Source organism: Perca flavescens, chromosome 8 (assembly GCF_004354835.1).
Source record: "Perca flavescens isolate YP-PL-M2 chromosome 8, PFLA_1.0, whole genome shotgun sequence".
Lineage (NCBI taxonomy): Eukaryota > Metazoa > Chordata > Actinopteri > Perciformes > Percidae > Perca > Perca flavescens.
Genome location: NC_041338.1, coordinates 31,751,247 through 31,764,989, shown reverse-complemented (window position 1 = coordinate 31,764,989; position 13,743 = coordinate 31,751,247). Strand labels below are relative to the sequence as shown.

The following is a 13,743-nucleotide window of genomic DNA, read 5'->3' as shown; positions in this document are numbered from 1 at the left end:
GTGACTATGGTGTGATCAACGTGCTTGTTGGATCTACAAGCTAAGTGTTTGTCTTCCACCATGTCTAATCACATCCTCATTTCCTCAAAAAGCATACGAGTTTAGAAAGAAAGCAGGAAAAGGACATGCTTTTTGATAGACTACTATTCACTGCTCTGTATCTGTATTACAGGGCACTTATGGCCTGGAAGCAGCCATTGCAGAGATCAAAGAGTGTAAAAATCAGATTAGAGTGAGAGATCTTGAGGCAGAGGCCATGACCAAAGAGATCAACCAGCTTGAGCTGAGAATCAATGACCTCATGGACGAAAACGAGGATTTCCGAGAAAAACTAGGTCAGTTCTTAAAAAAAAAAGAAAAAAAAAGAAAGAAATGTATAAAATGTATTCCCATCTCTCAGTCTATTTAGAAACTGACTGACCTGGAGAAATGCAATTTATTGTAATTTAGTTTCTTTTGGTATTTTCTTTACTCATAAGGTCTGGAACCAAAGCAGGAAGTGGATCTGACAGAGTTCAGGCGAGCCAAAGATCTAAGACAACGCCAGTACAAAGCAGAAAACCAAGTCCTCACAAAAGAGGTAAAGTTGAATTAAAAGGTTATAACCATACACTGCTTTTATAACCACTATGTTTACTGAGCACCTCCCACCTCACTGCTTCATTTCTTTCTAGATTGAACAGCTTGAAGAAGAGAGACTGGAGCTAAAGAAACAAATCCGATGCATTGTGAAGGAAAAAGGTGATGCAAAAACCATGGCATTAAACAACACCAATTATTGTATTAACATTTTTGCCATGTTTTTAAAGGGTTACTTTAGGGTGTTTCCATCTGTCTGTCTGATATTATATCTCTCGTGATAAAAGTTGTCTGTCTTTGTCTAAACATTGAAGGGATGAAGTTAGTTTGTGTTTTGTACAATCACTTAAATATCTGCACTGATTGGCTTGGTAATGTAATGCAATTATGATTGATTTAAAAAATGTGTTCCTATTAAAGCTGTTGACAGTGAGTGAGGTTTTCCTCTCATAGTATGGGGGAGGAGGCAGACATTTATTTCAACAAGGGCTAGAGGGCAGATATCTAAAAAAGCCTGGGCAAAATTATAGCTGCTCCACAGCAATTAAATTATTAAATTGAAGTTTACAGTTTTAGATGGCTGCTGTAGCGCCACCATCTGGACAATTAGCACACAAATTGCACTGATTAAGTTTGGCACAGGACTGGACTTGTGTGCAAAATTAGGTGAGTTTCCATGCACAGGAACATGGATTTCTTAGGAAGAAGAATAATAATACTGGCAATAACAGTATTTGCTACTTCGCTGCTCAGCCCTTTTACTATGGACAAAACTGTCTATAGTAGTCCTTTTAGCATTTTGCTACCCTTTTTAAAAGTGTTATATGGACAGAAAAATGTTCAATAGTCACATTTAGCTGTTTCTGAAGTAACAATCAGCTGTGTCTAAAGGGATCCCACGGTCAAGCTTGCTGCTGGAGGAGGAGGATGTCAGGCCCAGCAGAACTGGACAGCTGCAACTTAAACAAAGCAGCACTTGCGCAGATGAAGAGATGCGACGCAAAGTAAGCTTGTGGCTAATAACGTCATTTCTTGCATGTCAACTTCATTCAAGGCCCAGTTTTTCAAAGAAGAGCGATTTCCTGATTAAACCACAGATTTAATGGTTTAGATTGAGAATTTCCCTTTTCTAGACAGACGTGGTTACACAATTCATGCACCAAACTGAAGAAATCAAACACCGTTAAATTGCATAATGATGAAAGAATTGGGGAAAAATTAAGATAGAAGAGAAACAAGTGGACTTTATAGATGAATATTTTATTAACTCATCACCTTTTGATTTAACCAGTGCTGAAAGTACAGGTGTATTATACATTTTTGAAGTGAATCGGATGATGTCATGTAAGTCAAGAAAGCAGCACAGAGTATTCTGTGTTGAATACTTTCAGGGGTTACTTAAAAAAACAGCATAAACAATAAATCTAGTTGAAATGAAAATATATGTAAAGCAACAAACTAAATCAATGAATGATTAGTTATTATTCAAGTATCCGAGAGACGTTTCTGGTTTGGGTGCAGTACAGTTAACGCAATACATGTTGCGTCTGTAGCTGAAAAGGTTTTCATTGTTAACTTTTTGATTACAAACTTTGCAGAATGAGTACCTAGAAAAAGAACTGAGCAATAAGGAGAGGGAGCTGGAATTTCATAAGACCCAGTTTCACATCAAATGTAAGTATCCATCTGATTTGCATTTAAAGTTCACATGGACATTTTTACAGTTGAGTCAGTTCCATTCTGACAGCACTTAAAGTAAGATGTACTGCAGGGATTATTATTGTGGTTTTCACAACATGAGACTTAAGGGAATGGCATACAGTACATCAGAGGTCACAGCTTCACTGACATTGATCCCTCCTGTACTCGTAGTGGATGAACTGTCAAAAGTGAAAAGAGACCTGGAGGGTGCGCTGAAAGATGTCCTCCAAGCCATGAGGATTAACCAAGAGGCCACTCTATCTGACTCTGCCATCAACATTCCCCGTCTTGAAAGGTTGGCTAATGTAAGTGTCTCCCATGCACCAAATCTGACATTAATCACTGATTCATGTTTAAAGATAGACTAAAGTGTCATTTATAGCCATTTTTTTTTTTTTTTTTTTCCATGACTAGTAACAGGTTTTGATCAGCTTATTCTTCAAGATTTTGTTTCTACTGTATTTATTGCTTCCTTTAGTTGTTCAAGGTTTGGTCCATATGATTTCATTTAACTAGGAAAAGTGCCTTGCTGACATTAAGGATCTCTTGTACAACAGTGTCCTGGCGAGACAACAGCGGCACATAGAACATATAACAAGCAGGTTACAAAATAACATGGATTAATAGATTACATTTTATTCTCACACTGCTTCACGGAAAAACAAACTCTCCATCCATCTTCAGGTTTTGGCTGTTCAGACCTGTATTTATAGTCAAATATCTTTAGAGTTTTGGCAAATCTCTCATAAACTATACCTGGTACTTTGCCTGTCAGTTTTTGTGTCATCTTTTTCTGTTTTCTGTTCTCTTGGCACTGATAAAACCATTGTCCCTTGTGAAATGTCCTCGGCTACACATATAAGGCTTACACATCCTGTAATATTAGGTCTGTAGTTTTAATAAAATGCCACTAAGGGAACATAACATTTAACCTAACTGCATTTAATACTCAAGGAGATAAGTGCATTACGTTCATCCATCCATCCATCCATCCATCCATCCATCCATCCATTTTCGTCCGCTTATCCGGTGTCGGGTCACGGGGGGAGCAGCTCCAGCAGGGGACCCCAAACTTCCCTTTCCCGAGCCACATTAACCAGCTCCGACTGGGGGACCCCGAGGCGTTCCCAGGCCAGGTTGGAGATATAATCCCTACACCTAGTCCTGGGTCTTCCCCGAGGCCTCCTCCCAGCTGGACGTGCCTGGAACACCTCCCTAGGGAGGCGCCTAGGAGGCATCCTTACCAGATGCCCGAACCACTTCAACTGGCTCCTTTCGACGTAAAGGAGCAGCGGCTCTACTCCGATCTCCTCACGGATGACTGAGCTTCTCACCCTATCTCTAAGGGAGACGCCAGCCACCCTCCTGAGGAAATCCATTTTGGCCACTTGTAGCCTAGATCTCGTTATTTCGGTCATGACCCAGCCTTCATGACCATAGGTGAGGGTAGGAACGAAAACTGACCGGTAGATCGAGAGCTTTGCCTTCTGGCTCAGCTCTGTTTTCGTCACAACGGTGCGATAAATTGAATGTAATACCGCACCCGCTGCGCCGATTCTCCGACCAATCTCCCGCTCCATTGTCCCCTCACTCGCGAACAAAACCCCAAGGTACTTGAACTCCTTCACTTGGGGTAAGGACTCATTCCCTACCTGGAGTAGGCACTCCATCGGTTTCCTACTGAGAACCATGGCCTCAGATTTAGAGGTGCTGATCCTCATCCCAGCCACTTCACACTCTGCTGCGACCCGATCCAGTGAATGCTGAAGGTCACAGGCCGATGATACCATCAGGACCACATCATCTGCAAAGAGCAGCGATGAGATCCCCAGCCCACTGAATTGCAACCCCTCCCCACCCCAACTACGCCTTGATATCCTGTCCATAAATATTACAAACAGGATTGGTGACAAAGCGCAGCCCTGGCGGAGGCCAACCCTCACCTGAAACGAGTCCGACTTACTGCCGAGAACCCGGACACAGCTCTCGCTTTGGTTGTACAGAGATTGGATGGCTCTGAGAAGAGACCCCCTCACCCCATACTCCCGCAGCACCTCCCACAGTATCTACTGGGGAACCCGGTCATACGCCTTCTCCAAATCCACGGAACACACGTAGACCGGATGGGCATACTCCCAGGCTCCCTCCAGGATCCTTGTGAGAGTGAAGATCTGGTCCGTTGTTCCACGACCAGGACGAAATCCACATTGTTCCTCTTCAATCTGAGGTTCGACTATCGGCCGAACCCTCCTTTCCAGCACCTTGGAGTAGACTTTATCAGGGAGGCTGAGAAGTGTGATACCCCTGTAATTGGCACACACCCTCTGGTCCCCCTTTTTGAAAAGGGGAACCACCACCCCAGTCTGCCACTCCTTTGGCACTGTCCCAGACTTCCACGCAATGTTGAAGAGGCGTGTCAACCAGGACAGCCCCTCCACACCCAGAGCCTTGAGCATTTCTGGACGGATCTCATCAATCCCAGGGGCTTTGCCACATCTGGAGTTGTTTGACTACATCAGTGACTTCCACCTGGGAAATTGACAACGATACCCCATCATCCTCCAGCTCTGCCTCTAACATAGATTTTATTAGTCGGATTCAGGAGTTCCTCAAAGTGCTCCTTCCACTGCCCTATTACCTCCTAAGTTGAGGTCAACAGTGTCCCATCCTTACTGTACACAGCTTGGATGGTTCCCCACTTCTCCCTCCTGAGGTGGCGAACAGTTTTCCAGAAGCACCTTGGTGCCGACCGAAAGTCCTTCTCCATGTCTTCTCCAAACTTCTCCCACACCCGCTACTTTGCCTCTTTCACGGCAGAGGCTGCACTCCTTCGGGCCCTTCGGTAACCTGCAACTGTCTCCGGAGTCCTCCGGGATAAAATATCCCGGAAAGACTTCTTCTTCAGTCGGACGGCTTCCCTGACCACCGGTGTCCACCACCGTGTTCGTGGGTTACCGCCCCTTGAGGCACCTAAGACCACAGTTCCTCGCCGCAGCTTCAGCAATGGAAAATTTGAACATTGTCCACTCAGGTTCAATGCCCCCAGCCTCCACAGGGATGCACGAAAAGCTCCACAGGGGCTTCCTCCAGACGTTCCCAATTTACCCGCACTACCCGTTTGGGCTTACCAGGTCTGTCCAGAGTCTTCCCCCACCCCCTGACCCAACTCACCACCAGATGGTGATCGGTTGACAGCTCCGCCCCTCTCTTCACCCGAATGTCCAAAACATACGGCCTCAGATCAGATGAAACGATTATAAAATCAATCATTGACCTTTGGCCTAGGGTGCTCTGGTACCAAGTACACTTATGAGCTTCCCTATGTTCAAAGATGGTGTTTGTTATAGACAATCCATGACTAGCACAGAAGTCCAACAACAATGAAACCACTCTGGTTTAGATCAGGGAGGCCGTTCCTCCCAATCACGCCTCCCCATGTGTCTCCATCATTGCCCACGCGTTGAAGTCCCCCAGCAGAACAATGGAGTCCCCCACTGGAGCCCCATGCAGGACTCCACTCAAGGTCTCCAAGAAGGCTGAATACGCCGAACTCTTGTTTGGTGCGTATGGACAAACGACAGTCATAGTTTCCCCCCCCACAACCCGCAGGCGTAGGGAGGCAACCCTCTTGTCCACCGGAGTAAACTCCAACGTAGCGGCTCTCAGCCGGGGGGCTTGTGAGTATCCCCACACCCGCCCGGCGCCTCACACCCTGGGCAACTCCGGAGAAGAAAAGAGTCCAACCCCTATCCAGGAGTATGGTTCCAGAACCGAGACTGTGTGTAGAGGTAAGCCCCACCAGATCTAACCGGTAGCGCTCCATCTCCTGCACCAGTTCCGGCTCCTTACCCCATAGAGAGGTGACATTCCACGTCCCCAGAGCCAGCGTCTTCTGCCCGGGTGTGGTCCGTTGAGGCCCCTGACCTTCACTACCACCCATGTGGCAGCGCACCCGACCCCAGCGGTCGGGTGCGTGGGCTCCGTGGCAAACCCGGCCACCAGACGCTCGCTGACGAGCCCACCATCTGGGCCTGGCTCCGGGCTTCCTCCGGGTAGGGTCACTCCATCTCTACCTCGGTCACTCATAGGGCTTTTGAACCATTCTTTGTCTGGCCCCTCACCTGAGACCATTTTGCCTTGGGAGACCCTACCAGGAGCACAAAGCTCCAGACAACACAGCCCTCAGGTTCATAAAGACACACAACCCTCTCCACCACGACAGGGTGATGGTTCCCGGAGAGGCATTACGTTCATGTTAAATGTTATTTGTTTTTTATATCATGTGTAACCGTTTAGGGGTGGGGAGCAGAAATGGATTACTCTATAAAATGATTAATTATGGCCAGTGGGATCAGAAGTTCTATGTTCGACTACGGAGCCCAGGATTAACCAAACAATACGCCAGGAATGATTCAAACACAGTTATGCTTTCTTTGAGAAACAAAATCGCTTCCCTTTTATTACAAGTGTGGGAAGGATAGCAAAACATATAAAATTTAAACACTTTAAAATTACACAAATCTTACCCGGGTAAGTAGAAAAATAAAAAATTTAAACAAAACTCACAGCTGTGATTTAAAGTTCGAATTTCCCCCGTTCTCAGTCACTTCAATTCTGTTTCAGTTCAGTTTGGTCCACTGTGGAAGTGGAGAGAGTTTGTCCTACCGCACAGTTGGTGGTGGGTGCGTGTGTGTGTAATGAAGTGTTGAAATCTGCAGGCGCCGTATCTCTAGTTCTCCTCTGGGCTGTGGCTCGCCATCAATGTCTCGATCCAGGCTCCAACATCCAGGTAGATCAAAGGTTCAAAGGGTCCAACAAAAAAACCTGACCGATGCGTTTTCTTCGTGAGGGGACGTCATTTCTCTCCGGCTGCACTCTCACAGGTCCAGGGCTCCACACTGGATTGTTTTTAAGAGTTTTTATTCTGAGTTTTAACAACTTCTATTGGAATGTCTTGACGAGGTAGGTATCGTTCGACGTGGGGTTTGCTCTCCGTTCTTCCAACAGCTCAAGGGGAAGTGAACTCTGCTCCGTGCAGGTCAACAGTCCGAGCTTCTTCCTGATTGGCTGACAGCACATCCCCAACCCACCTCCTTCAAAATAAACTTCCTATTTATTTTCTCTCTCAGTTGAATTGCTTTTTAGACAAATATGTTTTTAATCTTTAACATTAATAACATACTTAATGAATTGACTTTTTAATATAAACTTAGCTCTTAATATAGATTTTTAACCTTGGTTACACCCTCCCCTCTTGAATTCATGCACGCCTCTGTGCATGGGAGCGGCTGTTTAGTAACAGGTCTGGAGGATGAGTTCAGGTTTGCTTTTGAATCCTCAACTTCCAACAAAGCATCAGTAAGAGCCGTACTGAGGCCTTGAAACAGAGACTGGACAATGGATATAAGTGGGCTTCCAAGATGTGAATACTGCAGTCGTTCAGGTCTTTCTCGGTTTCTGGTTGATCGCCTTACAGTGCTACTTTGTCCATCAGTGTCAATACTTTCAGATGGCACTGTATCACTGGTAACTTGTGCACCATCATTCATCTCTCTCCCTTTTCTTTCAACAGGGACATCCTTTTCAGGAGTTTGTATAGTTTTCTCAGTAAGGAGGTCATCTCCAGCAGATCCAGGGATACTGAAAGGTAGGTATACACTTCTTGATTCTTTAGCCCTTGTTTCTTTTTCAGGTGTTGTACGAGAAGTAGCTGCCGAACGTCCACTCCCGGCAGCAGCTGGCAGAGCATCAGGTAGGTCTCCTGCATCCGAGCTACACGAGTCGCCAGATGGATTAACGGGTAAGCGATCTTCACCCACTGGAGCATCGACAGGTTTGGATAGGTTTCTTCCCTCATTCTCTGAGAAGGTGGACTCAGGATTGATGTTTGATCTGGGAATTTCATAGACAGTTGTAAATCTTCCAATTTCTTTGTCTGGCTGTTCTCTGAACCACTCGTATGGAATGTCATCCTCGGAGTCACACTGGTCATTGACATCATCAGACTGTTCAACTGACTTGCGTGTTCGTGGCCTGCGTACTTTTGGCAATTCTGGCTTTTCAACATTCAGTGGGAGAGAACCACAGGGAAGTAGGAGGTCTCTGTGAAGAGTCCGCAAAGGGCCTTCCTTGCTCTCTGGTCTGAGGATGTAGACTGGAAGATCCCCAGCTTGCTTCACCACCACATAAACATCCGACTCCCACTTGTCAGCAAGCTTATGTTTTGCAAGAGACGGACAGCTCTCACCAACACTCTGTCGCCAGCCTCTAACTTGGAGGCATTGACGTGCTTGTCGAATCTTGCCTTGTTCTTTGCTGCTATCTTTGTGGCGTTTTGGGTGGCTATCTTGTAGCTCTCTTCCAGATGAGACTTGAGCTTTTGTACATACTGTGAGTGAGACTTGTACTCACCATCCCTCAAGGGTAACCCAAGTGCCAGATCGATGGGCAGCCTTGGTTGGCGACCAAACATGAGTTCATAAGGTGTGAACCCTGTTACATCATTCTTTGTACAGTTGTACGCATGTACTAAGGGTTTTCTAAGTTTCGCCACTGTGATTTGTCTTTATTGTCAAGTGTTCCCAGCATGTTCAGCAATGTTCTATTGAAACGTTCGACTGGATTCCCTCTGGGATGATAGGGGGTCGTACGGATTTTGTGGATTCCAGCAATTTTGCATAGCTCTTTGATTGTCCGTGACTCAAAGTCAGGTCCTTGGTCACTGTGCAAGCGCTCAGGGATTCCATAATGGACCATGAAGTTGTCCCAAAGGCACCTGGCGACGGTCTGAGCTTTCTGATTTGGCGTCGGGATGGCAACTGCATACTTTGTAAAATGATCGGTGATCACCAAGATGTCTTTTGCACCACTTCTGTCAGGCTCTAAAGACAAGAAGTCCATACAAACAAGTTCCAGAGGCCTGGTGGACTTTATGTTTACCAACGGTGCTGCCTTTTCTGGCTGTGCTTTTCTGCGGATGCACCGATCACAGGTCTTAACTTTTCTTTCCACATCAGCTGCCATCTTTGGCCAGAAGAATCTGGTCCGTACCAAATCCAGGGTTCGTTCGATGCCTAGGTGGCCCATATCATTGTGAAGGCTCTGCAGAACTACAGTCCGGAGCTCCTCAGGTAAGACAAGTTGATATGTGACTCTGCCATTGTCTTGACGTTTCCTGTACAGCACTTCGTCATGCATTTCAAGACGATTCCACTCCCTTAGAAGGAAAGGGATATCAGAGAGTTCTCTTCTCACTGTTGGAGGTACTTTTTCTCCACTCTCTATTTGAACTATTACCTCCCGGAGACAGGGGTCAGCTCGCTGTTTGTCTCCAATCTCTCTCTCGGACAGATGGGGAAAACCAGGTAAATCACCATGCTGCTGTTCGTTCACAAAGCTGTCCGGTAAGGCCTCAGGAGAGATTGCCAGAGATTGCACCAGCGTCATGCCTCCATCTCTGTCTCCACATTCATCAGATACACCACAAACAAGATGCCTCTCACAGATGGCGTGCACAATGTCTTGGCTCACAACACTCCCAAGGTCGGCCAAATGGGTTTGTGTGAACTGACTGATGCGCTCCTGTTCTTTCTGGGACTTTAGGTCATTTGAAAGCTCTCCGTGTGGTCTTCTAGAAAGACCATCTGCATCAGAGTTCAGTTTGCCGGGTCTATATTGGAGCTTGAAAGTAAAGGCGGACAGGGCTGCTAGCCATCTGTAACTGGTGGCGTCCAGTTTGGCACTTGTGAGAACGTATGTCAAGGGGTTACTGTCTGTCACGACAATGAACTGGTTTCCGTACAGGTAATCATTAAATTTTTCAACAACAGCCCACTTTAAAGCTAGAAATTCTAACTTGTGGGCAGGGTAACGTGATTCACTGCGTGATAGCCCTCTGCTGGCGTATGCAATCACCCGCATGTGACCGCCCTGCTCTTGATATAGGACTGCCCCAAGACCCAGGGTACTGGCGTCGGTGTGAAGGACGTAGGGCAATTCGGGATCAGCAAACCCAAGAACAGGAGCTGTGGTGAGCTTTTCAATGATTGTGTTGAATGCCAGCTCACATCTGTCAGTCCAGCGATCACCAAAGGGCCTCTTTGGATCATGGTATTGGTTAGTCTGGGTCTTGTTTTTGATGTTCTTGTGCAGTGGGGGATAGCCAGATGTCAAGTCGGTGAGGGGTTTGACGATGGCGGAATAGTCTTTTATGAATCGTCTGTAATAGCCTGAAAATCCGAGGAAAGACCTTAGCTGTTTCAGGTCTTGGGGCCTTGGCCATGTTTTCAGGGCTTCCACTTTTCCAGGGTCAGTCCCCACTCCATCTTGTGATACGATATGCCCCAGATACTTGACAGACGTTTGAAAGAACTTGCATTTCTCCGGGGAGAGCTTAAGGCCAAATTCTCTGAGACGGTTCAGGACTTTCATCAGCCTCACCTCATGTTCTTCCAAAGTCTTTGAAAAAACAATGATGTCATCAAGAAATACAAGAACCTCCTTCAAATTCATATCTCCCACACATCTCTCCATCAACCGCTGGAACGTACTCGGAGCATTTGTGACTCCTTGAGGCATCCGGTTAAATTCCCAAAATCCCATGGGACAGACGAAGGCGGTTTTGGGTTTGTCTTTTTCCTCAACCTGGATCTGATAATAGCCGGACTTTAGGTCAAGGACGGAAAACCACTTTGACCCAGTGAGTGAGGAGAACGCCTCTTCCATGTTTGGGAGGGCGTAAGCATCTTTCACAGTCTGGAGATTGAGTTTCCTATAATCAATACAGAGACGGACCTCTCCGTTCTTCTTCCTCACTACCACTATGGGCGACGAGAATGGAGACTCAGATTCTCTAATTACTCCAGCTTGAAGCAGTTCTTGTAAATGCTTACGGACAGCCTCCACGTCATGAGGATGTATGGGGCGGGCTCTGTGCTTGAATGGCGCCTCGCCTGAGAGTTTGATTTGGTGCTTAACCCGATCAGTTCTGCCGAAGTCAAGATCATGCTGTGCGAAAACTTCAGGCACGCTGTTCAGTTTCCAGGTGATACGCTCTTTCCATTCAGCAGGAACTGGAGAATCATTGAAGTTGAATGTGATGTCTGACTTCTGGAGAGAGTCTGATTTTGAGGTAAGTACACTATGCTCTTGTGAGAGAACTTTCCGAAAGGCACTGATCTCACCAATAATACATCTTTGGGGGACAACAACATCATGGTCTGACTCGTTGGTAAGTATTACTGGGACTTTGCATGGCTTTGTAGTGGGCAAATCAACAAGGCAGGTTTTCACCAGCAGACCACCTGGCAACGAAGATAAGGAAGGGTGTTCCAGAACTACTGATTTCTCCGTAGTGAATCCACTGACTGCAACACAACCTTCCAAGACCACAGTCTGGCCAGCTGGGACCAACTGGGGGTCTTTGCCATGCATCTTCACCAACCCAAGGTTACCATGCTTACTCTGTTGCTGCCTGAGCTCAAGGACTTTGAGCACTGCCTTGTAGCCATGTGCTGCTGGCTGCCGTGCCTCAGGAGCAGTTTCACAGTACATCTCATAAAGTACATCGAGCGTGTTGGTACCTATCAGCATGAGTGAGTCAGAAGCAGCATGAACATCTGGAACCACCAAGGCGAGTGTTGGTACCTCGATTTCCACTCCCACGAAGTCTTTGGGGAAGGTGACACTCAGCTCAATGTATCCAAGGTAAGGTACACACTGACCATTGGCTCCCTGAACTTCAAGTAAGTTGAACAGTGGTTTGAGTTCATGTCCAGAAAGGTGTTGCTGATAGAAGGACTGAGGGACCGTGGTAACTTGGGAGCCTGTGTCCAGTAAGGAGATTGTGGAGCTCCCCTCCACTTCCACTCGTGCTGTGCTCTTTGTACCTACTAAGCCTTTAGGTAGCTTGAAGGGACGACCTCTTGTACAAGACTGTTTTAGCATGACACGTTGCTTGGGTTCAGTGGGACATGGTTGACCAATATCAGTTCTTGTCTGTCCCTCGACAGGAACTGAACTCAGTTTAAAGGGAAAGTAGGGGTGTTCTGTGCTTCCCACAACTGCTGTCGTTGTCTCAGTTCTTTCCGTTTTGCTGCTACAAAAGCAGGATTGGCATCAGACTCACAAGTGGCAACGACGTGCCCATCCTCCCCACAGCGAAAGCAGTACCAAGGCTTTGGCTTGGAAGTTGCACCCTTGTGAGAAGTTAAGTTGGTTTCTGTGGTTGCATGGTCAGGTTTTTGTGTGTTCACCACTTTTGACGTTTCTCTCTTGGGAGGCACTGTACTTTTCTTTTTCATGAGGGATGTTAGCTGACTTTTTAAGTCTGCAACTTGTTTCCTTAGCTCATTTATGCTGCTATTGTCAGGCTCAGCTTGGGTCTCACCACAGTTACACACAGTTTGCACGTGGGACACAGCTTTCTGCTTCGTGGTGCCCAAGTGTTGTTTCATTCTCACGGCCTTGGCTTCCTGCCTATCTTCCTCAGTACGTAGAAGCATTAAGAGTTCAGCGAATGATGGGGGGTTCTGTTTTTTATGTTCTAGGCAGAGGTCTTTAAGCAGAACGTTGTCCCAACAGCCCCTGCAGAACTGTCGAAGTAGGTGACTGTCCACGTCCTGTGCTGGGACGCCTCCTCTGCGCACAGCTTTACACAGGGAAACTTTAAGACGCTGCAGGTAGGAAGACGGGTTTTCTCCAGAGTCCTGGAACGTGTTCATGAACCTTACAAACAGTTCCTCCCCATCTTCAACGGTGGCAAATGCAGAGTCTAACATTTGCAGATAAGCTGTAGGGGGTGCTTCAGGACCAAGATGTCTAACAACATCAGAAGCTGGGATGAGAAGACTCTCAAGGATTTTCCTTGTTTTCTCAAGATCAGAAACGGAAAAATCTTTCATCATTAAATCTACATGAGACCGCCAAGCGTCGTAATCAACCTCACTGTATGGTCTAGGGATTTTCCCAGAGAAAGCTCTCAACCTCAGAGTGGAATGAGAGTGTGATGGTTTGTCTTCGCTCCTTACAATGTGCTCCACCACTATTTTTTGCACCTCAAGTGGGTTGAGTTCACTGGGACTCAGAGTCATGGGTGTCTTTGAGTTAAATGAGGGAGCAGTTTTCCTCTGATTAACATCCAAGAGATCAAGCTCGATGAGAGGGGAAACATCAACCAGCTGTTGTGATGGAACGTCATGCTGGCTGGTCTCTGCAGCCTGCTCAACTTCCTGTAGGTGTTGGAGGGAAGTAGGATCCTCACTGGATCCAGCACCCTCAATAGACTCCTCTATTTGGGACATTACCTCCTTCAAAACCTCCTCAAAATCCTTTCCACTGAGCTTGGCTATTTCTTTGAGCTTGTCAAGGTAAGTTTGTGTGACATTACTGCCTACTTGTTGTGTGTAGACACTTGCAAGGGGCTCGAACATAGTAGGTGATATCAGGACTGTCTGGGAATGGATG

General features: G+C 46.6%; 1 protein-coding gene across 1 annotated transcript in view; it reads left to right on the top strand.

Annotated features, from left to right (window-relative positions):
- The window catches only part of cep290 (centrosomal protein 290), a 61,696-nt gene that overhangs the window by 11,469 nt on the left and 36,484 nt on the right, over positions 1-13,743 (top strand). The window contains exons 13-18 of the mRNA XM_028584925.1: positions 173-335; positions 480-580; positions 675-741; positions 1,471-1,583; positions 2,178-2,253; positions 2,452-2,585. Coding sequence (XP_028440726.1) covers positions 173-335; positions 480-580; positions 675-741; positions 1,471-1,583; positions 2,178-2,253; positions 2,452-2,585 — 654 coding nt within the window. The remainder of the gene's footprint in view (positions 1-172; positions 336-479; positions 581-674; positions 742-1,470; positions 1,584-2,177; positions 2,254-2,451; positions 2,586-13,743) is intronic.